General features: G+C 36.4%; 3 protein-coding genes across 3 annotated transcripts; all 3 read right to left on the bottom strand.

The window, feature by feature from the left end:
• Positions 1-15,809: 15,809 nt before the first annotated feature.
• On the bottom strand, positions 15,810-17,163 carry LOC132617752 (fatty acid desaturase 4-like 1, chloroplastic). The gene has a single exon (XM_060332824.1). The coding sequence runs from the start codon at positions 17,049-17,051 to the stop codon at positions 16,020-16,022; it is 1,032 nt and encodes a 343-aa protein (XP_060188807.1). The 5' UTR covers positions 17,052-17,163; the 3' UTR covers positions 15,810-16,019.
• A 2,915-nt stretch (positions 17,164-20,078) lies between these two features.
• LOC132617537 (fatty acid desaturase 4-like 1, chloroplastic) lies at positions 20,079-21,402 on the bottom strand. Its single transcript, XM_060332556.1, has one exon. It carries the CDS (start codon positions 21,301-21,303, stop codon positions 20,272-20,274), a length of 1,032 nt encoding a protein of 343 aa, XP_060188539.1. The 5' UTR covers positions 21,304-21,402; the 3' UTR covers positions 20,079-20,271.
• A 2,936-nt stretch (positions 21,403-24,338) lies between these two features.
• LOC132617505 (fatty acid desaturase 4-like 1, chloroplastic) lies at positions 24,339-25,660 on the bottom strand. Its single transcript, XM_060332512.1, has one exon. The coding sequence runs from the start codon at positions 25,561-25,563 to the stop codon at positions 24,532-24,534; it is 1,032 nt and encodes a 343-aa protein (XP_060188495.1). The 5' UTR covers positions 25,564-25,660; the 3' UTR covers positions 24,339-24,531.
• Positions 25,661-27,448: the final 1,788 nt, after the last annotated feature.

The following is a 27,448-nucleotide window of genomic DNA, read 5'->3' as shown; positions in this document are numbered from 1 at the left end:
TTCCAACGGTATCTTACGGGGGTCAAACGGACATCTGTGCAAAGCGTTATGGCCATTTTACTGAAGAGACGCAGTGCAGTCCGTATTGCAAAATACGGCCCGTATTGCAGTTTACGACCCGTAAACTGAATTTACGACCAGCACTGTTCAGAACGTAAATTGCAATTTCACAGGACAGTATATATTCATCCATATCAGTTCAACTCATTATTTTTCATTCCTTCAAACCCTAGAACGACCTCCTACTCTCCTCCAACATCAAGAACACCAAGGTAAGTTCATTCTAATTATTCCAACTCAATTCTAACATATATCCTTGTAATCTAAACAAGAAATCATCAATCCTAATCTAGGGTTTTCAATAAAACCCATCTCAAGATTCAAGAATCAAGATTTAGGAAATCTTCTCCAAAATCCAAGTCTTTAATTCAAGTTTTGGAGCAATTAAGGTATGTAGAACTTCCATCCACATGTGGGAATCTCTATGTTCTTCCCCATGCTTCGTTTCCTTGATATTCATGAAGTTCAAATCTTAGGGCATTAAACCCAACATATTGGTAGCCCGTATTTATGTACATGAATTTTGTATCTATATTCGTTATTGTATTCCTAATCTTCTATTACGGTTATTAGGAATCCTAGCTTAATCCATGAATCATGAATTCTTCCTCATGTGTTCTCATTATGTTTATATAAAACTTTATGATTTCATCCAGCAAGTTACAAGCATGTTTTCAAGTCAAGTATATATATATGATTATGAACTATTGTTATTACTCATGCATCAAAAACATGTTTTGCAAGACTATGACAAGTTGTCTTATGAAACTATATTTACAAGTTATGATTTATGAAAACCATGTACAAGCAAGTTATGATTTATGAAAACCATGTACAAGCAAGTTATGATTCATGAAAACCATGTACAAACAAGTTATGATCATGAATACTATGTACAAGCAAGTTACGATTCATGATATACCATGGGCAGCAAGTGCCACTATTTTACATGTTCATGTTTTGGGAGTTGCATTAATTACCGAAGAGGGCTTCAGATAGCCTGAAACTACGTAGCCACCGTAGGATGAGGATCGCTCCACCCATGTCCCGGACGATCTCTCATAATGACTGGATCCTTTCATATTTTATTAAATCTCATGTTCCCTGGCAAGGACTGAGTGTTCTGCTGGCGGGACGCAAGCACCAAACCATGGATCAGTTATAAGTTATTGCTCTCCCTACTTATGATATTTTTACCATGTTTTATATATATATGTATGCACTCATGTTCATGTCCAGGTTTTCAGTTTCAGTTCTTATCATGTTATTCCATGTCCCATGTTATTTATTTCAGTTGTTTTACATACCAGTACATTCAATGTGCTGACGTCCCCTTTTTATTGCCCGGGGGCCTGCATTTCACGATGCAGGTACTGATATACAGGACGACACATCTGCTCAGTAAGACAGCATTCGTATCAGCTTATTGGTGAGCCCCATCTCATTCGGGGTTTAGTCAACTTTTGTTTTATGCTTAATTATGCATCTGAAGGTATGATGGGGGCCTTGTCCCAGTAAGTATGTTTTCCAGTCAGACTCATGATAGAGGTTTCATAGACTAGACAAGTCAGTTATGTCAGGCTAGACATTCGGAGTCGTATAGCCATTTTGGCTCATTCATGTTATTTCCGCACTCATGTTTAAACAAGTATTTATATTTAATATTATGACTTACTATGTTTTTATAAAGGCTCATCATGCACTTCACGTTATATTTCCGCTCATGTATGCCTCATGATAGTTCAGCAAGCCATGTGGTTCGCTCGGTCACATGCAGTCAGACACCGAGTGCCGTGTTACGTCCAGGCCATGGTTCGGGGCGTGACAAATAATATCTTAATGAATTGAGGCCATGAAGCTAACAACTAACTAGGGGTGGCAAATGGGCCATTTGGGCTGAAATTGGGCTAATCAAGATAGGCTGAATAGATAGATGGGCTAATGTCCAACCCTGCCCAAAGTGTATTTGGGCCAGAATGGGCTGAGTTAAGATGGGCTAAATAATGAGCCGTAATCCAACCTGCCTAAGTTGATTCAATTCTTTACAATATTCATAACTATTAAACAAATCAAAAATCAATATTTTTTTAAAAAAATTATAAATTTATTTTTTCAACCTATACTCAAATTTTGACAGAATGTTTTAAGCATTGAGCAAAACAATTTAAAAAAAAAATTAAAAAATAAAAATAACTTTTTTAAAAAAAATAAAACTTTAAAAATTATTTTTTTTAAAAAATAAAAAAATATTTTTTTAAAAAAATAATTAAAAAAACAGTAAATGAAGATTCTTATATTTTATAGTGTTAGGTTTTGTAAATAAGAAAAAGTATAGTTATGTTTTGTAATAAAGAGTCTTAAGTAGGTAGTTTATGTCATTTTTTCAATAATGAATGGATTAATTTAGGCTAATAGAGTCCTTCAGCATCAGAAAGAGGTTGTGTTGCTTTATGGATCAACCAATGATATAGATAACCACATGTCCAAGTCCAACCACTCTGTAGATATAGACATATGATGCTTATCCCAAAAAATGGGTATAGATGTGTGTAATTTTCACCGCAAGGTTATAGGATTAAGCAAAGGCTAAATCCTACCTATCTTCTGAAGGCTATTAAGTGATATCTCTAGGTTTGTGAAGTGATATTTTTTGTTCGTAGTCAGTGATTTCTTCAAAGACGGACCTTGACTAAAAATTGTACATCACAAAAAGACAAATAGCGCCACTGAGGAGTAGTTAGAACAGTTGTTTCCTTGTTCACATTTAAAGGGGAAAAAAGAGAATGAATATACTGCTCAAAGCTTTTCTGGACTTAAGAATGCCCAGTAATTACAATTTACAGATGAGAGGTTGAAGAATTTAGTTGAGTCGTAGTGGATAAGGAGAGAAGCTAGACTTAGCGAACTAATACTAAGTGTTTGGCGTTAGGCTTACCTGCAAAGTCTTAGATAACACCAATTCTGAATCACTGTCCCTGAGTGTTATGTGAACTTGTTTTGTGCCATAAAAAATGAGACCCAATCAAAATAAATAAAAGGAAAAGAAAACGGCAACAAGTTGCAATGTCCATAACATGTTTTTGGTTGCCATGTCTGTACATATTTTTGGTGATAACCAATTGGAAATTTTGCAAATTGCATAGAACCAATTATTTTGATTGGTTGAAAGAGTTGGCATCATTTGCTATAAATAGAGGATAGCTCTCTCGTTCAAAACACACCTTCAAACACCTAGAAAACATTTTAGTGCTTTCTTTCTTTGTCTTTCTTTTGAGAGTATTATTATAAGAGAGCTGGGTATTGGGAAATACTTGTGTGAACCCTTCTTTTGGAGTGATCTTGTGAGGTTATTTTCTTGGGATACTTTTGGGGGTAATTAGAGTATTTACTCTAATTTTGTACTCTCTATTGTACTCTTGTTGATATAGTGAAATTGTTCCTCTCCGCTTGTAGACGTAGGTCACACTAATCGAACTACGTTAAATTTGTGCCTCATTTATTTTCTTTACTTGCCGTGATTATCAACTTAATATTGTCTTTGTTATTGTCATTATAATGTCGTTTGGCTAAATTCCGCATTACTCGGGTTCCCGATTCTAACACTGAGTATATTAGGCTGGAGTCCAACATTTGGACAGTGGATCAAACCCTTCATTGGGCTCCAGGCATAACAAGGTTGTCGGTCGTAGTGACCTGGATTCTTGGCCCAGGTGGGGCAAGCCAAGGATGCATTTGGTTAAAAGATTAAAGAGTAGGTAGTTACTGCACTTCTCTCTAATTAATTCTTGGTCTTCTGTATTTCAAGATTTCTTGCCTGCACTCATCTCGTCATTATGATGCCAGTACTCAATCGTGTTGCCCTTGGTTGAAGACTGTATCAAAGCCTTTAGCTTCTGGATTGAACCCCAAATTCCAACGATCCATCACAGGAATGGCTCGGGTAAATGAATTATTTCGTATTTAGTTTGAATACTGGAAGTAATTTTAAAAGTTGTCCTCTATCTTTTTTTAGCAAACTTATACCACTAGACAGAGTGTCTAGCGGCCTTTTATTAATAACAATATAAAATCCTCAACATGAACAATTACAAGCAATTGGGCTAGGCCTTACCTTACAAATCCTAATGAGGTAACAAATCTTTACTAATTAACAAGCATGAAGAAAATAAAAGCTAGAAAAAACTAAATATTCTATGATCGTCACAGAGTTGTCCTCTAGCTCTGATTATAATGTTTTTTTTTTTTTAATACATCTTCAACTAATCAACTCTACTCTCGATTTAGATGTCCAAACTATTGACACTTGAACCTTTTTTTTTTTTTTTTTGGTTGGGTGGTGGAATTCAGACTGAAAAAGATATGGTCAGAGTTGGTCGACTTGACGTGGAGGACGGTTCATGGCTAGACACGTGCGGTCTTATGGTATTCCTTCACATCAATCTGCCAACGCTCTTTTCTTTTCTAGAATGTCATTGCAATTTATTTATTGCCACTTTTCTTTGCTTAGATGATAGGTTTGGATCTTATCAATGATTATAGAATGTGGCGGAAGCGTATCAAGGAGCTGGACGCCAAGTTGATTATAGTAGTTGGGCTGTTGTTATAAATAACATTGAACCAACATCTATATAATAGTATATGCAAAAACGAACAGTTTGGGAGTGGTTTTTTCAAAAAAGCATGGGGAATTGTAGGGAAGGATATAACAGATGCAATCCTGAAGTTCTTTCACAATAGAAAGCTGCTAAGACAGTTAAATGCCACAAATATAGCACTAATTCCTAATGTTTGCCAAAAATGGCAAGTCAATACGGGACTATATCATGTTGCAATGTACTATACAAATGCATATAAACAATGCTTTGTAGTAGACTAAAAGATGCAGTAAATCACATTGTAGCGGACAATTTGGCTGCCTTGGTCCAAGGTAGATCAGTGGTGCACAAAATCCTCATTTGTAATGACCTATTTGTTAGGATTTAAATCCCAAATCCGACCTTTGTAAGCAGGTTCCCAGGAAAGATTGGAGGGTCACAGCTGGACCACTTAAATACCAATCTCCTTAGACAGAACCTACTTACGTCGTGATGTAAGCGAAGAATAAATAGCACACACAGATTTATAGTGGTTCACCCTCAATGTGAGAGCTACGTCCACGTTGCTGCTGCAGATTTTATTAAAGAAGAAATATTACAAGTGTTTACAACACTCAACCTCACAACCCCAATCCCAATTCTACTCAAGAATGTTATCACAGAAAATTCTCTCAAAGACCTTCTCTTACTTAGGCCTTTCACTAAGAGTATTTCTCTTAGATTTTTTTTTCTCTCTTTGGGATGTGTTTAGCAAATGATCTTGATGTTTTTCAAATGAACCATAAGCTGCCTATTTATATGAATGAATTTCCTATGATGAGGTAAGCACTTACATCACGACTATCATGAGGTAAGCGCTTACATCACGACTAAGATGAGGTAAGCGCTTACATCACGACTATGTGAGACCCAACAAATCTCCCACTTGAAGACTAATTTTAATTTGTCTTCACACTTTGATCGATGCAACAACTCTTTCCTAGTTTCATACTTCGTGCAGGCCAACTGAAGCTGAGCATAGCTTCAGTTTGTCTATCGTCACTGCCTTTGTCAGCATGTCTGCTGGATTCTGACTCCCTGCGATCTTCTCAAGCACTAGCGCTCCATCTTCCAAAGCTGATCTAATGAAATGGTACCGGAGTTGTATGTGCTTCGTTCGAGCATGGTAGACCGGGTTCTTTGCCAAATGAATGGCACTTTGGCTATCACAATATAACACACTTCCCTCGTGGTCCTGATCCAATTCCCGCAGAAAAGATTGTAGCCACATCATTTCCTTTGTGGCCTCCGTCATAGCAACGTACTCAGCCTGACAACTAGAGAGAGCTACTATCTTTTGCAACTTGGAAACCCAAGAGATTGTAGTACCTCCGAATGTGTAAACATACCCGGATGTGCTCTTTCTGCTATCAATATCACCACCGTTGTCAGCATCAACATACCCTTGCAATCCTATTTTTGATTTTCGGAAATACAGAGCTGAACTCGAGCTGCCTTTCAGATATCTGAATATCCACTTCACAGCCTCCCAGTGTTGCTTTCCCGGATTGCTCATAAATCGGCTGACAACTCCCACTGCATGTGCAATGTCTGGCCTTGTACATATCATTGCATACATAAGACTACCGATTGCAGATGCATAAGGTATCTTGTCCATCTGCTTCTTCTCATCCTCGGTTGTCGGCGACTGATCCTTTGACAACCGAAAGTGTCCAGCCAAGGGAGTGCTGACTGGCTTGGCATCATGCATGTTAAACCTTTTGATAACTTTCCTCACATATTCTTCTTGTGAGAGTTTGATGCCTTCCTTGCTTCGGTTGATTCTCATCCCAAGGATTTGCTTTGCAGCTTCCAAATCCTTCATTGCAAACTCTTCCGATAACTTTTTTTTCAACCGATCAATCTCCTGTAAGTTTGCTCCTACGATTAGCATGTCGTCGACATAGAGTAGCAGTATCATGTACGAGTCTTCAAATTTCTTGAAGTAACAACAGTGATCTGCCTCGCACCTTGAAAAATCAGCTTTCTTCATAAAGCTGTCAAACTTTAAATACCACTGTCTTGGAGCCTGTTTTAGTCCGTACAGACTCTTTTGAAGTTTGCACACCAGATTCTCCTTTCCTTTGACTTTGAATCCCTCCGGCTGTCGCATGTAGATTTCCTCGTCTAGATCACCGTGAAGAAATGCAGTTTTCACGTCCATCTGTTGCAGATGTAGATTTTCCTTTGCTACCAGTCCAAGACAGTTCTGATAGTCACCATTTTGACTACGGGAGAGAAGATCTCCGTATAGTCGATGCCTTCTTTCTGTTGAAATCCGTTTGCAACCAGCCTTGCTTTATAACGCTTGCTTCCATTGGGTTCTTCCTTTATCCGATAAACCCATTTGTTTTGAAATGCCTTTTTATCCTTTGGCAACTCGGCTAACTCCCATGTATGATTTGCCGATAGTGAATCCATCTCATCTTTCATTGCCTGCTCCCACTTGGTCGATTCATCGACTTGTATTGCTTCTTCATAACATTCCGGCTCCCCTCTATCAGTGAGTAGAATGTAGTTGAGGGATGGAGAGTACCTGTGAATCGGCTTCCTGATCCTGGATGATCTACGCAGTTCTGTGATTGGCGTCTGCTTATTTGTTTCAGAATCGGCACTTTCATCAGCACCTTCTCGGATTGTTTGTTCCTCTTCCTCGGCTGTACCTGGCTGCGGCTCAGGTGTCGGGAAGTCTCTCAAATCGACTATTTCCGATTCCTTGTCCTGACATTCTGAATTTTTTTGCAACTTGTCTTTGTACAGTACCTCTTCGTTGAAGACAACATTCCTGCTTCGGATGATCTTCCGATTTTGTTCATCCCAAAATCGGTAACCAAGCTCGGTGTCACCATAGCCAATAAAGTAACACTTCTTTGATTTTGGATCAAGCTTGCTTCTAGCCGTATTATCATTATGAACATATGATAAGCAGCCAAACACTTTCAGAAATGAAAGATTTACCTTCTTGCCACTCCAGACTTCTTTTGGAATTCTGAAATCCAAGGGAACTGACGGTCCTCGGTTAATTAAGAAGGCCGCGGTATTGACTGCATCTGCCCAGAATGTCTTGGGCAGTCCAGAGTGTATTCTCATACTCCGAGCACGCTCGTTCAACGTTCGGTTCATTCTTTCGGCTATTCCATTTTGTTGCGGCGTTCCAAGAATAGTCTTCATCATCTTGATCCCATTATCGGCACAGTACCGTTTGAAATCACCATCAGTGTATTCTCCGCCGTTGTCGGACCTCAAACACTTCAACTTGAGGTTTGTTTCATTCTCAACCATGGCTTTCCATCTTTTGAATACACTAAACACATCAGATTTATTTTTCATAAAGTAAACCCACACCTTCCTAGTTGAATCATCAATGAAGGTCACGTAGTAGTGTGATCCTCCAAGAGAGGGGACAGTGGTAGGTCCCCACACGTATGTGTGCACCAATTCCAGCTTCTCGACTTCAACTCCCTGCCTGCATTTGAGAAGTTTACTCGCTTTTGTTTTCCGAGAATGCAGCTCTCACACGTATGAAGGTCCACCGTCTTCAGCTCCGGAATTAAGCCATTTGTCACCAACAACTTTATCCCCTTCTGGTTGATATGTCCCAGCCGACAATGCCACAAATCTGTCTTCTTTGTGTTGTCAACCACAGCAACAGTATCATGACAGCTAGTCGTCATGTAGAGAGTGCCAATCTTCTTTCCTTGGCCAACTACCATAGCACCTTTCGCCACCTTCCAAGACCCATTACCAAAATTGAGATCATATCCCTCATCATCAAGCTGACCTACTGAGATCAGGTTTCGCATCAGCTTTGGAACACGAGGATCCATTTGACATCTTCAAATTAATGTCTCCCGTGCCAACAACGTCTAGCGGCTCTCCATCGGCTAAATAAACTTTGCCGATATTCCCAACCACGTAGTTTGTCATTATATCATGATGTGGGGTGGTATGAAAGGACGCTCCTGAGTCAAGCACCCAAGAGTCTATCGGGCTGTCAACCGATAGCAACAACGCATCGCCAATGTCTTCCGTAGCAGCGTTGATTCCATCCCCCTTGTTGTCCTCCTTCTTCGGCGCCCTGCAGTTCTTCTTGAAGTGACCTGGTTTTTCACAGTTCCAACACTCAAATGTTCGTCCTGGTCTGGATTGACCCCTTCCATTTCTTGACTTCGATCTGCCCCTATTTCGGTTGTAGTTTCTGTCACAATTTCTGCTTCTGTTTTCAACATTAAAAGCAGAACTCGTCGATGCCTCTCCAGAATCTGTCCTGCGCACTTCCTCAGCAAGGATACGATCCCTAACATCGTTGAACTTTAGTTTGCCACTGCCAATAGAATTACTAACCGCTGCTCTCATTGGCTCCCAGCTATTTGGTAGGGATGCCAACAAAATTAGAGCTTGCACTTCATCATCGAAGTCAATTTTTACCGATGGCAATTGATTTACAATGGTATTGAATTCATTTACGTGTGCAGCAACATGAGCATTTTCCATCATCTTTAGATGAAATAGTTTCTTCATGAGAAATACCTTATTATTTGCCGAAGGTTTCTCATACATGTCAGACAATACCTTCATCATATCTGCGGTGGTCTTCTCCTTTGCCACATTGTGAGCAACGTTCTTTGACAGCGTCAGCCGAATGACTCCCAGAACTTGTCTGTCGAGGAGATCCCAATCTACTTGCTTCATCTCCTCTGGTTTCGGACTCAGAGGTTCATGAAGTTTTCTGCCATATAAATAATCTTCAATTTGCATTCTCCAGAACGCAAAATCTGTACCATCGAATTTACCGATGCCGTGCGTCGTACCATCTTCGCCTCCCATCGTTTCTAAATCACAACACAACCTGTTGCTCTGATACCAGTTGTTAGGATTTGAATCCCAAATCCGACCTTTGTAAGCAGGTTCCCAGGAAGGATTGGAGGGTCACAACTGGACCACTTAAATACTAACCTCCTTAGACAAAACCTACTTACGCCGTGATGTAAGCGAAGAATAAATAGCACACACAGATTTATAGTGGTTCACCCTCAATGTGAGAGCTACGTCCACGTTGCTGCTGCAGATTTTATTAAAGAAGAAATATTACAAGTGTTTACAACACTCAACCTCACAACCCCAATCCCAATTCTACTCAAGAATTTTATCACAGAAAATTCTCTCAAAAACCTTCTCTTAGGCCTTTCACTAAGAGTATTTCTCTTAGATTTTTTTTCTCTCTCTTTGGGATGTGTTTAGCAAATGATCTTGATGTTTTTCAAATGAACCATAAGCTGCCTATTTATAGGAATGAATTTCCTATGATGAGGTAAGCGCTTACATCACGACTATCATGAGGTAAGCGCTTACATTACGACTAAGATGAGGTAAGCGCTTACATCACGACTATGTGAGACCCAACACTATTGAGGTACTACAATAGGAAGACTACTCCAAGATGCTTGATGAGGATAGATCTCAGGAAGGCTATGACATGGTAAGCCGGGAATTCTTAGAAGAGGCTTTGACAGGGCTTGAATTTCCTACAAAGTTCACTGAACTGATAAGGACATGTGTGACTACTTCTAAGTATACTGTCAAACTTAATGGTAAGGGTTATGGGTATTTTGAAGGGAAGAGAGCCTTGAGGCAAGGTGAACCTGCCTCTCCATTATTGTTTGTCATAGTAATGGAGTATTTGTCAAGAGTATTCAAGACAATGAGTTTGTTACCATACTTCAAGTTTCATCCCATCTGCAAAGTTCTCATGTTAAATCATCTCATTTTAGATGATGATTTAGTGATTTTCTGTAAAAGGTAAGCCAAATCTGTCTCTAGAGTGAAGAAGCTTTAGCACACTTCAGTGCAACCACTGGGCCTGTGGCAAACATGGATAAGTCTAGGTTATTCTTATCAGGGATGGATGATGAGGTGAAGAAACAACTAATGGACTTAACAGGATTCACTCAGGGTGAATTTCCAATAAGATATCTAGGGCTTCCTTTATCATCAAAAAAGTGGAGTAAACTTGAGTGTCATCGGTCGGTGGTTAAGATAACTAGTAGAATCAAGACTACTTATTCCACGCAGCTTTCATATGTAGGCAGACTTCAGGTGATTCTGGTATTATTATTTTCAATACATAGTTTTTGGGGGTCTATTTTCATCCTCCCACAAAGTATTGTCAAGGAGGTTGACAAATTATGTAGAGAGTATTAATGAGGAAGCAAAATAGAAAAGAGGAAAATCCCACTTGTTCTTGGGAGAAAGTGTGTTTCCCAAATAAGCAAGGTGGCCTGAACATAAATGGATGTGGCATCGTGAATTTGGCTTCAATAGGAAAACTGGTGTGTCAACTAGCCTTGAATAAGGAATCTTTGTGGGTGAAATGGGCACATTGAATATACATTAAAATTGATACGCTTTGTACCCACAAAGCACCATTGGATAGTAGCTGGTATCGGAGGAAACTAAATGCTTTGAAGGATAATATGAAGAACTGGTATGCATAGGGGCAATTTTTGCTAATTGCAAATGGGAAATATTCCATTTCTAGGGGTTATTTGGATCTGATTGGTACTAGAGCTAGACTAGATACTGCAGATCTTGTTTGGAACTCTGTGTCACCTCCTAAGCACACATTCATCATGTGGCTTGCTGTTCAACACAGGCTACTAACTAAGGCAAGACTTGTGTATCTGCACATCCCTGTGGAAGATACAAATTGTTGTTTATCTAATGCACAGATAGTAGAGACCAGCCAACATTTATTTGTTGATTGTGATTTGCTACTGTTGTGAGAAATGAATTGGTGCAATGGTCCAACATACACTTTGCCTGCTGGTGAATTATAGATTATATTGGGGATTATCAAGAAGAAGCACCGAAAAAACTTTAAGAAGGATGTGGTGACTGGATTATTGGGTGCAATTACTTATCATATGTGGAAAGCAAGGAGTTGGAAATACTTAAAGGAACGAGTTGTACAGTACACTGAAATAGTAAGCAGAATTACATCTGAAATTGTAAAGAGAATAGAATCTATAGCACAACAAAGAGCAAATAGATGCAGAGATTTCTGGCAAAATTTTTGTATGTAGACTTGGTCATGTTTGAGGCCTATCATCTCACTGCACCCTTCTTGGAAGGTGGTAGTGAGGATGGGTGCTCTTTAGTTTGTATGCTTCTGTTTTGTCTATGGTAATATTCACATTGATTCGCCCCCCCCCCCCCCCCCCCCACCAAAAAAAAAGGAACGGTTTTCATGGTTGTTAATATGTAAAACAGTTGGCAACCTTGAAAGTAGACAATCTCGGTATCTTTGATGAATGGGCAATTGAGATGAATATACGACTTTATGAAAAAAAAAAACAAAGGCTTCATAAGAGTAACATCAGGACTATAGGTCAGCGATCAACAAAACACTATTTGTTACAAAACCGTGGTATCATAGATACACAAACAAATTCTGATGTTCATCATGCTTCTTTTTGCAGGTGTTGAGGTTGTTGTTCTTTGTATAACTAAATCCGGGAGAAGTTCTAAATTACGAGGCATTCACAAACTCAAGGCGGATGTATAAAGCGACAGAGACAATGCCAGAGAGTGAGTTGGGATACATGCCTAGCGAGATCCATCAGCAGCTTCCATGAACAATGCACACATATACGAAATAGTAACTCCGGTGTGAAGTTCAGCTATAATCATCCTTTTGGACATTTCCACACATTCAGATCATTTGTGTATCGTCCAGCCAGTGTCCCGACATTCTGCATCTAGTTAAACTACGCATATCCTACGAGTTGTCTGATTTTCTTCATGTTGTTATATAACATGATTGCCATGATATGATCGAAAACCTACTTCCAGTCTGGCAATATCAATTGTAAATTGTGTCTAACGTATACTCAGCAATATAGGAATCTTCTGATTCAAGATATGAACTATAGTTTTTGGTCATTTTTAGAGAGAAAAGGGTAGGTTTCGAAATTCAGTTACTCCGTGCATTTCAATTTATGTGAACCTTTTCGGAGTGCGAGAGTCAAAATTTGCGTTTCAATTTATGTGAATCTTTTCGGAGTGCAAAATTCAAACTTTATAACTTTGGCCATGAAATTTGATATAGATTTTTAAATTTATAAAATAAAATTTATATATTTAGGAACTACATAAAAAATACTATAAGTCATGATAATTATACTTCAAATAATTTAGAAAAAATGTAAGAAAAATGTGGTCAAAGAAACACCGCGTACACTTCCCAAATAGTAAAAGGTTTACTTAAATTGAAACGGAGAGATTATATTCTAATTCATTTGTCAGTTTCTTGTAAACCTACATGGATTTTAAGGCTATTTTAAAATTTTCAAAGGATGTGAAAAAGGTGACAGATTACTATAATCTACACGGTTAAATTAAACTACTGTAATGACTTGTACTTCATTCGCCCAAAATAGGATATTGAGATTTTAGAGTGTGAAAAACAACATATCTAGCTTCTCTTATGTGTAAATATAGCTCATTTTCATCGTTTAGAATAAAAAAGATTACTATATAACCAATATATATAGAAACAAAACAATGCAAAATTTAAAAAAAAAAAAAAAAAAAGTTTTGGAAGCTCACTGAAATTTAATATCAGAGCCAGGTTTCGATCTTGGGACCTGTGGGTTATGGGCCCACCATGCTTCTGCTGCGCGCCTCTGATTGTTGTTGCAAATTTATGAGCACAATATTTATGTTACCATGTAACAACTAGCTGTACAATTTCAGAAAGAAAATAAATAAAAAAAAACCTCAATCATTTAATCTAGATGAAGAATATAACGGAGAGAAAAATATGTCCAATTTCTATTTTCTACTTGCATTACTAGAACATTCTGTTAATTTATAGATTGCTCAACTCATTTTATTATATCGAAGTCTAAACGGTTTTTGCAATGAAAATTACTCAATCTTACTTGAATATCACAAAAATCACTAAATTATTTTTTGTAACTAAAATGTCACTTTGATACTTAATTAGGGAAAAGTTGATTGAAGTTTTTGGTTATAAAACAAATTTAATGACTTTCGTAATATTTGTATAAAATTAAATGACTTTTTAATTACACAAAAATTGTTTAGTAACTTTAACTTGGTGCAATAAACAAAAAATGAGTGATATCATTCCTGAAATGATCCGTAGAACGTTCTCATTGTTGTAACTACGTAATTAACAAGCAAATCTTCTTTAGTTCGGAGTGGTCAGAATCTTACAAATGACGTAGTTTAATTGTCAATTACCTAGGGAAAAAGTTCAAATATATCACGAACTATCTGAAATGGCTCATTCGTGCCGTTCATTAGTAGTTGAGCCTATTTATGCCATTGTCGTGATCAAAATAGCTCATCCATGCTACTTATCATTAATGGCCCAAATGACCGGTTTTAAATATTAGGAAACACAAATAATATCAGATTGGACACGTAGCCTCTAATTAAATGGTCCACAACAATTACCGATACCACCAAATCAAAACTCATCCCAATTAAATTAACTCAACTCATTCCCTTTAGCCCTTGCTCTCAAAACTTCCATTTTTCTCTTCTTCAAAACTAAACCATCCATGGAGGAATAAGAATACTCCATTTCCATAAAAGAAGAAGAAACACAAAGGGTTTCTCTCTTTAATGAATTATATGGCGTGAATTTATATTAATTTGGACCCAAACAAGGTACAAATATCGACTGAAAACAAAACAAGATAATTTACAATTTGTAAACAAGTACGTTTTGGATGGGTTTAATTGGTTACACTATTCATGTAGTCATTACGTGTTAATGGGTTTAGTTTGGAATGTGAGTATAGCAAGATCAAACTTTTCAATTTAATTCATGTTACACAGTACAGTATTAAACATCCTTCTCTAAGTTTATGTTATATATAACGCTTTTTGGTAAAACTAAGTGATTTTTTCTTAACTTTGTAATGCAATACTCCCCGAACCCTTAGTCCACCGGGTTGTCTTTTTTAATTTGACTAAAACTATCTTACAACTCTCGACAGTAATTTCATGAGTAGTACCTAAATTAATACTTTGTCTTACAGAAGTACCTAAACTAACTTTGCAACTATAATATACCTATGAGAATACCAATCACCGGTAATGTCATAAATCAAGATTTTTGTTACTAGCATTTTTATAACGCAGTCCATCTCTTAACTTTTACCAATGTGAGAGATAATCCGATCCAAACTAATATCAGGACCAGCATATAAATTAAAACACTCATCATTTTCTAATTAACTATCCGTAATTTTATCCTATATGATAAAGAATATGAATCATATTGAAATTTAATCTTGATTAAGAAACCAATTTGTAAACTTGCATGGAGTTGTTTGGAAACTACCTAACAAGAGAAAGAATATGATATTGCAAAATCCTTTATTTTGGATGCACTAAAATATTTAATTGTGAGCTCAGTTAATATTGTAAAATTAATTTGAGCTCAGTTAATATTGTAAAATTAATTTGAGATCATTATAAAAATCCATCAACTTCAAGGATGAAATTGTTGTGAAGTATTTGGCCATAAACCACAATTGAATTAAAATTTTCATTTGCTCTACAACTTTAATAACAGCACAAAGCAACCTTTATTTTTGTTGCACAGCCTGGTACAGATGTTAATTGCATCATAGACATGAAAGAAAGTATAGTCCAACTCCAGCCCCTAAGGCTCTTAATTATCGGTAATTGTTCATGGTTGGACTAACATCGATTTTCTCCTAAAAAGAATTTAAACTAATTAGATCCATTTTTTTAATACTAATATCAAGCCTAATTAAGTAAGCCGAACTTTGTCGGTATTTTTTGGGTTTTTATTTTTTTTTAATCAGTTTGTCGTAGGGGTCGTTTGATAGGAGGTATATAAAAAAAATGCATTAGCTTTCGTATTATGTAACCATTTGTTTGGTGGGGGTAGTGTTTTTTATTGTATTAGTTTTACACCCGTTCCTATTTAGATACACTCTATTCAGTATTATTCCTATTCTAATTCACCATATTCATATAATACAACAAACCAAACCGTTAATAAGTAATTATGCCAGCATATCTAATCCCACCATTATAATACACTTTTATTCATCAATATCATTCTTATACACCCGATTCAGTACTATTCTTATTCTAATACACCCTTTCCATTTAATACAAAAAATCAAACCACGGATAAACAACATAACAAATTACAACATTACTTACACACTTTATTCAATACCATTTTTATACACCCTACCAGACAACCCTTCAAAACATGTGATCTTGTACCGTTCTTGCAGGGACTAATTGAATTCAATGTGAAGCAGGCAGAGATTCAAGTATCTCAGTTTCTTCAGTCCATTCTGAAGTTGGTTCATTCCAAGACCGCAGCCGAACTCTAAATTTATAGAAGAAAATCATCTCCGGCAACTCAAAAAACTTATATCTATCCAAATACTGGTTCCATAATCCACTCACAGTGCAATAACTGTTGTTGTAAGGGGGGCGATGATGCGCGGCGTGATTTGACCTCGAAAGAATTATTCCAGCATCTTGTAGTGCTAACACGATTGAAGGTAACTCACTTTTTGTGCCATGAGCCCATGAATGAATCTGCAGGCTGAACATAAGGCAACCCGAAAGAACTCCCACGAAAGCCAGAATCGTCGGGTTGTTACAGAGAAGGTTGATCGGGAGGACTGTGAAAGTCACTGCACGTGCGTGCTCGTGCAGATTTTTAGCAAATTGATACCGGGTGGTACTCCATGGCCATTGATGGTGATCTTGAAATGCATCAATTAGTCTCCCGAATACAGGGGTTTTGGCACTGCCGTAATTGTCAATTGCCCAGTGAAAGATTCCACTAACTAAGTCTGATAAGACGTAGCCGATGAAACCTGCTATAAGGGGCCCGACCCATGTATGTGAGTCTATGGCCCCTGTGGCGGAACTTGCTAAAGAAATCAGCACAGTGGTGAACCCACTGACCATCCATGCTCGATGAGCCCATGTGGACTGTAAACTCTGGTCATTGAGTACACTCTTTGTACTAGTCCCAGTTTTTGTGATAGGAGTGGGTGGTTTGTAATTAGCTGATTTTGGTTGGCGGGAGATGCTCTTCTTATCTGGATGTGACGATCTTCTCTGTATCGTCCCAATTTCATCTGATCGTTCTGAGGATCTAATGACATGGTTTTGAAGTAGAATGGAAAACATATTGTAGGAACTTAAGGTTGGATATACAATCAAAATGACAAGCAAAAGAGCATATAGTATTAGAGATATATTGTTCAAAGAGTGGTGGGAGAAGAGACTCTTATGAAAGTAACCAGATGATAAATGCATGAGAGCCTATGATGACTTCTATATATAAGTCTCTAGAAAAGCAGCTACGTGGCCGTAGTCTTACCTTTTACAGGGGTAATTATCCCGTGGTCATGTCTGCCTGCTTGGTGCAAGGGTAATTTCAGTATTCCTTAATTATTTTGTTTGAAGGCTATTGTGACTCTGTACGTGGTAATTAAAGTGTGTGCCTTTATTTTTTCACCCGTGCATATATCTGCGCTGCGCGTGGTCGTTAAGAAAATCATATTATAATATAAATAATTACTGTTATATATTTTGTAATAAAAATATTCATCTTTTACTTCTCATCAAGTATTTCCCTTTACATCCCCCAATCGTAATACTATTCGTTGTTCCTTGATATAATTATATTCTCAAAATTGTTCGCTCTTTTTTAGCATCCTCCAATCTCGCATAACTGTTAATGCTGATAGATTTGCCATTTTACAAAACTGAATAATATCTTTAATCTTACCGAAAAAATAATATTATCATAATTAAAAATTTAATAATCAAAATGAAACTATAAAATAAATATTGTATTCCATAGAAGAACTGAATTAGAAATCCGAAGCAACACATAGTTTTATATGTATTATTGTAATGCTTTTGTAATCTTATTATAAAATATTAGTTTCATGAATAATAAATATAAAAAGGTTCAACACAAAGTTTAGTTTTCTTTTGTATTTATTGAATTGGATTTGCAAAATAAGGTATAAGATAAAAGGGGAAATGAGAGAAATATGATCACTTTTAATATCCTAAATAAAAATTGAGAAAATATCATTTTTGAAACTTTATAAACATGCGTTCAACACAATAATTTAGTTTTCTATGCACGTAACTAATATTTTTATGTTTTATAGTATAATCTTAATTTCAAGAATACAAATATCCCAGACTAAATAATTTAGTGGAAAAATAACCATATAGGGTATCCGTTCATAAGACTTGCACTGTTTCAAAGCAAACTATATAATCCATTGTTTATAAGAACGGAAAAGGCTCAAATATGCCATCGAACTATCAGAAATGGCTCATTTATGCCACTCGTCAATAGTTTGGCTCATTTATGCCACCGAACTATCAGAAATGGCTCATCCATACCATTTTTCTAAAAAGTCGGTTTTACAATACCAGATATGACACTTGGTCACCAATTAGAGGTCCACGTCGTTTAATTAAACCAACACAAATTAAATCTTAAATTAAACCAAAACCCAACCCACAAATTTGTGCTGGTTTAATTAAATGATATGGACCTCTAATTGGAGGCTAAGTGTCATATCTGGCATTGTAAAACCTGCATTAATGAAAAATGGCATGGATGAGCCATTTCTGATAGTTCGATGGCATAAATGAGCCAAATTATTGACGAATGGCATAAATGAGTCATTTCTGATAGTTCGATGACATATTTGAGCCTTTTCCGTTCCAAGAATGATAAGAAATAAGTAAAAGTCATTAATTTGCACTATGCTCTATTTAGGCCATTTAAAAAAAAAAAAAAAGAACAATTCCTTAATCCTTATTTCACATTATATTCCTCTATTCTCCCAACCCGATGGTGAAATTATACTGGGTATGTTGTTGCTATATATTCCGCACAAGATAATGAATAAGCTCCAGCATAGCTTATGCATGTATTATATACGATAAAAATTAAAAAGAACAACCGAACTTTATATTAAATTTATGTGTGTTCTGTTGATTTTGTTTTCCATCGTTAACGTTTCTTTATAGTTTTTTTTTTTTAAAAAAAAAATTATAGTCCCCGGGGGCGGTTTTTATATAATGCAAAAAACAAGGTTCACGTTTCTTTATAGTGAAACAAAGGACAAAAGAAAAATAGACAACCTGAACTATAAAGCACACAAATTGTGCAAGTCCTTTGCACTCCACATGGAGGCAAGGATAAGACTCCTAATCGTATATCTTTCCCTTTGGTTGGTATATACAGGTTGGGGTCATCCTAACCCCATTCCGTAATGGAGGATTTAAAAAAAAAAAAAAAAAAGTGGCAGACCTTTTACGCACTTGTTCATTCCTCGTGGAGATACGACAATCTAACACCCTACAATTATTGCCGATTACATGTAGTATTATTTGATTGAGCATAAAATTTAAAATGAAAGTATACTTTTCCAAAACTGATTGCTTAAAAATAAATCTTAAATGTTCATATTATATAAATGATCTCATTTTAGGTAAGATTTGATTTCTTAAAATTAAATACTTTTAATATAAATATGATATGAGAAAATAAAAAAGAAAATGTGCAAGTATGGGACAGAGAAAATGCTATACATAGTACATAGTATCAATCCCAAATTTCCCATGTGAGAGATCACTCACTCAACCAACTCCGCCCGATTTAGTACAAAGGATTAATTTGTTGACAGGTACATTACATATTCACATGTTTGATGGGTACATTATAGTACCATGAATCGAATTATTGGTACGAAAACTGTATTGGAAAGACGTCTTCATGGATGTGTTGCTACGTGTATGACAACTAGTGAACTAAGTAAGGTGCCCCCGCGGTATGGTGGATAGTTGTAATGATTTTTTCTGTATTTTTTTTTAATTTATTTTCTGTTGTAAATATATTATTTATGTGGATGTCCATAACTTCTAGGTGTAATGGCCACCATTATGTGTAGTAATGTCACACATCCACTACCTCACCATTGATCTCCCACACCCCATAATCTTCCCCACATTCTCAAGGATTAATGTCATGTATTCCTATAAATAGCTACATGGTATGTAATGGCTATACACTTGAACATACTTGAGAACACACTTGGATGAATAAGAAAGTTCTCATCTCTTGTCTCTATAATTCTATTGCTTTCATCCTTTTATATTGTTACTCTTTGATTTTATAACATTTTCTTGTTTGATCTCTTTTTATACTTGTGTATATTATCATAGTATTTCTGATTGTACAATATTTATTAATTATTGATTGACTTAAAAATAATTTCTTATTTTCAATTACAATTATAATTTTTTCTTATACACCCGATTCAGTACTATTCTTATTCTAATACACCCTTTCCATTTAATACAAAAAATCAAACCACGGATAAACAACATAACAAATTACAACATTACTTACACACTTTATTCAATACCATTTTTATACACCCTACCAGACAACCATTCAAAACATGTGATCTTGTACCGTTCTTGCAGGGACTAATTGAATTCAATGTGAAGCAGGCAGAGATTCAAGTGTCTCAGTTTCTTCAGTCCATTCTGAAGTTGGTTCATTCCAAGACCGCGGCCGAACTCCAAATTTATAGAAGAAAATCATCTCCGGCAACTCAAAAAACTTATATCTATCCAAATACTGGTTCCATAATCCACTCACAGTGCAATAACTGTTGTTGTAAGGGGGGCGATGATGCGCGGCGTGATTTGACCTCGAAAGAATTATTCCAGCATCTTGTAGTGCTAACACGATTGAAGGTAACTCACTTTTTGTGCCATGAGCCCATGAATGAATCTGCAGGCTGAACATAAGGCAACCCGAAAGAACTCCCACGAAAGCCAGAATCGTCGGGTTGTTACAGAGAAGGTTGATCGGGAGGACTGTGAAAGTCACTGCACGTGCGTGCTCGTGCAGATTTTTAGCAAATTGATACCGGGTGGTACTCCATGGCCATTGATGGTGATCTTGAAATGCATCAATTAGTCTCCCGAATACAGGGGTTTTGGCACTGCCGTAATTGTCAATTGCCCAGTGAAAGATTCCACTAACTAAGTCTGATAAGACGTAGCCGATGAAACCTGCTATAAGGGGCCCGACCCATGTATGTGAGTCTATGGCCCCTGTGGCGGAACTTGCTAAAGAAATCAGCACGGTGGTGAGCCCACTGACCATCCATGCTCGATGAGCCCATGTGGACTGTAAACTCGGGTCATTGAGTACACTCTTTGTACTAGTCCCAGTTTTTGTGATAGGAGTGGGTGGTTTGTAATTAGCTGATTTTGGTTGGCGGGAGATGCTCTTCTTATCTGGATGTGACGATCTTCTCTGTATCGTCCCAATTTCATCTGATCGTTCTGAGGATCTAATGACATGGTTTTGAAGTAGAATGGAAAACATATTGTAGGAACTTAAGGTTGGATATACAATCAAAATGACAAGCAAAAGAGCATATAGTATTAGAGATATATTGTTCAAAGAGTGGTGGGAGAAGAGACTCTTATGAAAGTAACCAGATGATAAATGCATGAGAGCCTATGATGACTTCTATATATAAGTCTCTAGAAAAGCAGCTACGTGGCCGTAGTCTTACCTTTTACAGGGGTAATTATCCCGTGGTCATGTCTGCCTGCTTGGTGCAAGGGTAATTTCAGTATTCCTTAATTATTTTGTTTGAAGGCTATTGTGACTCTGTACGTGGTAATTAAAGTGTGTGCCTTTATTTTTTCACCCGTGCATATATCTGCGCTGCGCGTGGTCGTTAAGAAAATCATATTATAATATAAATAATTACTGTTATATATTTTGTAATAAAAATATTCATCTTTTACTTCTCATCAAGTATTTCCCTTTACATCCCCCAATCGTAATACTATTCGTTGTTCCTTGATATAATTATATTCTCAAAATTGTTCGCTCTTTTTTAGCATCCTCCAATCTCGCATAACTGTTAATGCTGATAGATTTGCCATTTTACAAAACTGAATAATATCTTTAATCTTACCGACAAAATAATATTATCATAATTAAAAATTTAATAATCAAAATGAAACTATAAAATAAATATTGTATTCCATAGAAGAACTGAATTAGAAATCCGAAGCAACACATAGTTTTATATGTATTATTGTAATGCTTTTGTAATCTTATTATAAAATATTAGTTTCATGAATAATAAATATAAAAAGGTTCAACACAAAGTTTAGTTTTCTTTTGTATTTATTGAATTGGATTTGCAAAATAAGGTATAAGATAAAAGGGGAAATGAGAGAAATATGATCACTTTTAATATCCTAAATAAAAATTGAGAAAATATCATTTTTGAAACTTTATAAACATGCGTTCAACACAATAATTTAGTTTTCTATGCACGTAACTAATATTTTTATGTTTTATAGTATAATCTTAATTTCAAGAATACAAATATCCCAGACTAAATAATTTAGTGGAAAAATAACCATATAGGGTATCCGTTCATAAGACTTGCACTGTTTCAAAGCATACTATATAATCCATTGTTTATAAGAACGGAAAAGGCTCAAATATGCCATCGAACTATCAGAAATGGCTCATTTATGCCACTCGTCAATAGTTTGGCTCATTTATGCCACCGAACTATCAGAAATGGCTCATCCATACCATTTTTCTAAAAAGTCGGTTTTACAATACCAGATATGACACTTGGTCACCAATTAGAGGTCCACGTCGTTTAATTAAACCAACACAAATTAAATCTTAAATTAAACCAAAACCCAACCCACAAATTTGTGCTGGTTTAATTAAATGATATGGACCTCTAATTGGAGGCTAAGTGTCATATCTGGCATTGTAAAACCTGCATTAATGAAAAATGGCATGGATGAGCCATTTCTGATAGTTCGATGGCATAAATGAGCCAAATTATTGACGAATGGCATAAATGAGTCATTTCTGATAGTTCGATGACATATTTGAGCCTTTTCCGTTCCAAGAATGATAAGAAATAAGTAAAAGTCATTAATTTGCACTATGCTCTATTTAGGCCATTTAAAAAAAAAAAAAAAAGAACAATTCCTTAATCCTTATTTCACATTATATTCCTCTATTCTCCCCAACCCGATGGTGAAATTATACTGGGTATGTTGTTGCTATATATTCCGCACAAGATAATGAATAAGCTCCAGCATAGCTTATGCATGTATTATATACGATAAAAATTAAAAAGAACAACCGAACTTTATATTAAATTTATGTGTGTTCTGTTGATTTTGTTTTCCATCGTTAACGTTTCTTTATAGTTTTTTTTTTTTTAAAAAAAAATTATAGTCCCCGGGGGCGGTTTTTATATAATGCAAAAAACAAGGTTCACGTTTCTTTATAGTGAAACAAAGGACAAAAGAAAAATAGACAACCTGAACTATAAAGCACACAAATTGTGCAAGTCCTTTGCACTCCACATGGAGGCAAGGATAAGACTCCTAATCGTATATCTTTCCCTTTGGTTGGTATATACAGGTTGGGGTCATCCTAACCCCATTCCGTAATGGAGGATTTAAAAAAAAAAAAAAAAAAAAAAGTGGCAGACCTTTTACGCACTTGTTCATTCCTCGTGGAGATACGACAATCTAACACCCTACAATTATTGCCGATTACATGTAGTATTATTTGATTGAGCATAAAATTTAAAATGAAAGTATACTTTTCCAAAACTGATTGCTTAAAAATAAATCTTAAATGTTCATATTATATAAATGATCTCATTTTAGGTAAGATTTGATTTCTTAAAATTAAATACTTTTAATATAAATATGATATGAGAAAAAATAAAAAAGAAAATGTGCAAGTATGGGACAGAGAAAATGCTATACATAGTACATAGTATCAATCCCAAATTTCCCATGTGAGAGATCACTCACTCAACCAACTCCGCCCGATTTAGTACAAAGGATTAATTTGTTGACAGGTACATTACATATTCACATGTTTGATGGGTACATTATAGTACCATGAATCGAATTATTGGTACGAAAACTGTATTGGAAAGACGTCTTCATGGATGTGTTGCTACGTGTATGACAACTAGTGAACTAAGTAAGGTGCCCCCGCGGTATGGTGGATAGTTGTAATGATTTTTTCTGTATTTTTTTTTAATTTATTTTCTGTTGTAAATATATTATTTATGTGGATGTCCATAACTTCTAGGTGTAATGGCCACCATTATGTGTAGTAATGTCACACATCCACTACCTCACCATTGATCTCCCACACCCCATAATCTTCCCCACATTCTCAAGGATTAATGTCATGTATTCCTATAAATAGCTACATGGTATGTAATGGCTATACACTTGAACATACTTGAGAACACACTTGGATGAATAAGAAAGTTCTCATCTCTTGTCTCTATAATTCTATAGCTTTCATCCTTTTATATTGTTACTCTTTGATTTTATAACATTTTCTTGTTTGATCTCTTTTTATACTTGTGTATATTATCATAGTATTTCTGATTGTACAATATTTATTAATTATTGATTGACTTAAAAATAATTTCTTATTTTCAATTACAATTATAATTTTTTCTTATACACCCGATTCAGTACTATTCTTATTCTAATACACCCTTTCCATTTAATACAAAAAATCAAACCACGGATAAACAACATAACAAATTACAACATTACTTACACACTTTATTCAATACCATTTTTATACACCCTACCAGACAACCCTTCAAAACATGTGATCTTGTACCGTTCTTGCAGGGACTAATTGAATTCAATGTGAAGCAGGCAGAGATTCAAGTGTCTCAGTTTCTTCAGTCCATTCTGAAGTTGGTTCATTCCAAGACCGCGGCCGAACTCCAAATTTATAGAAGAAAATCATCTCCGGCAACTCAAAAAACTTATATCTATCCAAATACTGGTTCCATAATCCACTCACAGTGCAATAACTGTTGTTGTAAGGGGGGCGATGATGCGCGGCGTGATTTGACCTCGAAAGAATTATTCCAGCATCTTGTAGTGCTAACACGATTGAAGGTAACTCACTTTTTGTGCCATGAGCCCATGAATGAATCTGCAGGCTGAACATAAGGCAACCCGAAAGAACTCCCACGAAAGCCAGAATCGTCGGGTTGTTACAGAGAAGGTTGATCGGGAGGACTGTGAAAGTCACTGCACGTGCGTGCTCGTGCAGATTTTTAGCAAATTGATACCGGGTGGTACTCCATGGCCATTGATGGTGATCTTGAAATGCATCAATTAGTCTCCCGAATACAGGGGTTTTGGCACTGCCGTAATTGTCAATTGCCCAGTGAAAGATTCCACTAACTAAGTCTGATAAGACGTAGCCGATGAAACCTGCTATAAGGGGCCCGACCCATGTATGTGAGTCTATGGCCCCTGTGGCGGAACTTGCTAAAGAAATCAGCACGGTGGTGAACCCACTGACCATCCATGCTCGATGAGCCCATGTGGACTGTAAACTTGGGTCATTGAGTACACTCTTTGTACTAGTCCCAGTTTTTGTGATAGGAGTGGGTGGTTTGTAATTAGCTGATTTTGGTTGGCGGGAGATGCTCTTCTTATCTGGATGTGACGATCTTCTCTGTATCGTCCCAATTTCATCTGATCGTTCTGAGGATCTAATGACATGGTTTTGAAGTAGAATGGAAAACATATTGTAGGAACTTAAGGTTGGATATACAATCAAAATGACAAGCAAAAGAGCATATAGTATTAGAGATATATTGTTCAAAGAGTGGTGGGAGAAGAGACTCTTATGAAAGTAACCAGATGATAAATGCATGAGAGCCTATGATGACTTCTATATATAAGTCTCTAGAAAAGCAGCTACGTGGCCGTAGTCTTACCTTTTACAGGGGTAATTATCCCGTGGTCATGTCTGCCTGCTTGGTGCAAGGGTAATTTCAGTATTCCTTAATTATTTTGTTTGAAGGCTATTGTGACTCTGTACGTGGTAATTAAAGTGTGTGCCTTTATTTTTTCACCCGTGCATATATCTGCGCTGCGCGTGGTCGTTAAGAAAATCATATTATAATATAAATAATTACTGTTATATATTTTGTAATAAAAATATTCATCTTTTACTTCTCATCAAGTATTTCCCTTTACATCCCCCAATCGTAATACTATTCGTTGTTCCTTGATATAATTATATTCTCAAAATTGTTCGCTCTTTTTTAGCATCCTCCAATCTCGCATAACTGTTAATGCTGATAGATTTGCCATTTTACAAAACTGAATAATATCTTTAATCTTACCGACAAAATAATATTATCATAATTAAAAATTTAATAAAACTTGCCAGCATGTTTATCTAGCCAGTAAGTATCCACCGTCAAGTCATAATTAAAAAATACTAGTAAAGTCATATAAATGCAACATGCACATTGACTAATGACTCCTCTTCCATTTGCACTTTCCTGTCTTTTTCGTTTTTTCTGCAGTGTGGGTATTTCTTTATTATAGTTCTCGATCATGCAAATATTATATGCATGGTCAGTGCATTTAACTTGAACTTTTCGGTTAAGAATTTAAAATTATATATACTGACGATATATAAATTATACAGATCGACAATGAAGTTTGTTTTTATAAGTCATGTGTTCAATTTTACTTGAAAAGCATGACTTTCATCTACCTCTGTCTATTTGTACGTATATGATTAATACTCTATGTAAAGCTTTAATCCCTACTCGTATGTTTGCCAACAACTTCTTCGTCCATCAGTTGGAATCCATCTATGGTTGCTCTACATAAGACGGTATTAAACTATTAATTGAATAAGCTAAGAGCTTGAAGGATTTCTATACCTCATAGTATTTTCTTTTGACATATGAATGGCCTTGTTAGAAAAACAGGCAAACATAATTGATGAAGAAATGGCTTCGAGGCGTGGATAAATCGACTTTCCTTAAAGAGATTTTACCCGTATACATATCAGGGAAAATACAAGCAATTTCCTTCTAGATACAATAAAGCTCAGATTATCCCTGTAAATTTTTCATAGTCACTTCACGAAGGAAAGCCTTATTTATAGAGTTAGAATAGTGACTTTTCTGAATAGTCACCTTGTTTCGTAAATAGGCATGTTCTTTCATGAACAACGTGTTCTTGTAATTCAAATTTTAAATAATACCAAGACTTTTAATATATTAAGTGTTCAAACTCTTTTTGCCTTATATTTTGGGACAATCCTACTTCATATATATTACAAACTATCTAACAGGCCTAACCTACTCTCAGAACTTACCTGAAGTTCCATTCAAGGGCTAGCGATTGCTCAGCTGCAGAGCGGAAAGGGTGAAGCAGGGCCGGTAAAGTCAAAGGGTACGGCTGAAACCGGAAGAAACAGAGAGCGAATGGTCGAGAGCGATGGCTCCAGAGCCGGCTCCTCAACTGAGGTCCTAAAAATGCTCGAGACCTTGGCGAAACGGGTGGATTCGACCGAGAAGAGGGTCGAGACGTACAATTCACGGGTGGACCAGATACCGGGGGCTCCACCTCTAAGAAGGGACCGAATTCGAAGAGGTACATCCAAAGGCCTTTTCCGCCAAGTGCGGCCCCGAAACTGATCCCGAAGAGGTTCAAAATGCCCGACATACAGAAATATGACGGCACCACGGACCCGCACGAGCACGTGACCTCGTATACTTGTGCCATAAAAGGCA

Source organism: Lycium barbarum, chromosome 11 (assembly GCF_019175385.1).
Source record: "Lycium barbarum isolate Lr01 chromosome 11, ASM1917538v2, whole genome shotgun sequence".
In the NCBI taxonomy this organism is placed as follows: domain Eukaryota; kingdom Viridiplantae; phylum Streptophyta; class Magnoliopsida; order Solanales; family Solanaceae; genus Lycium; species Lycium barbarum.
This window is presented reverse-complemented; position numbering and strand designations above follow the sequence as displayed.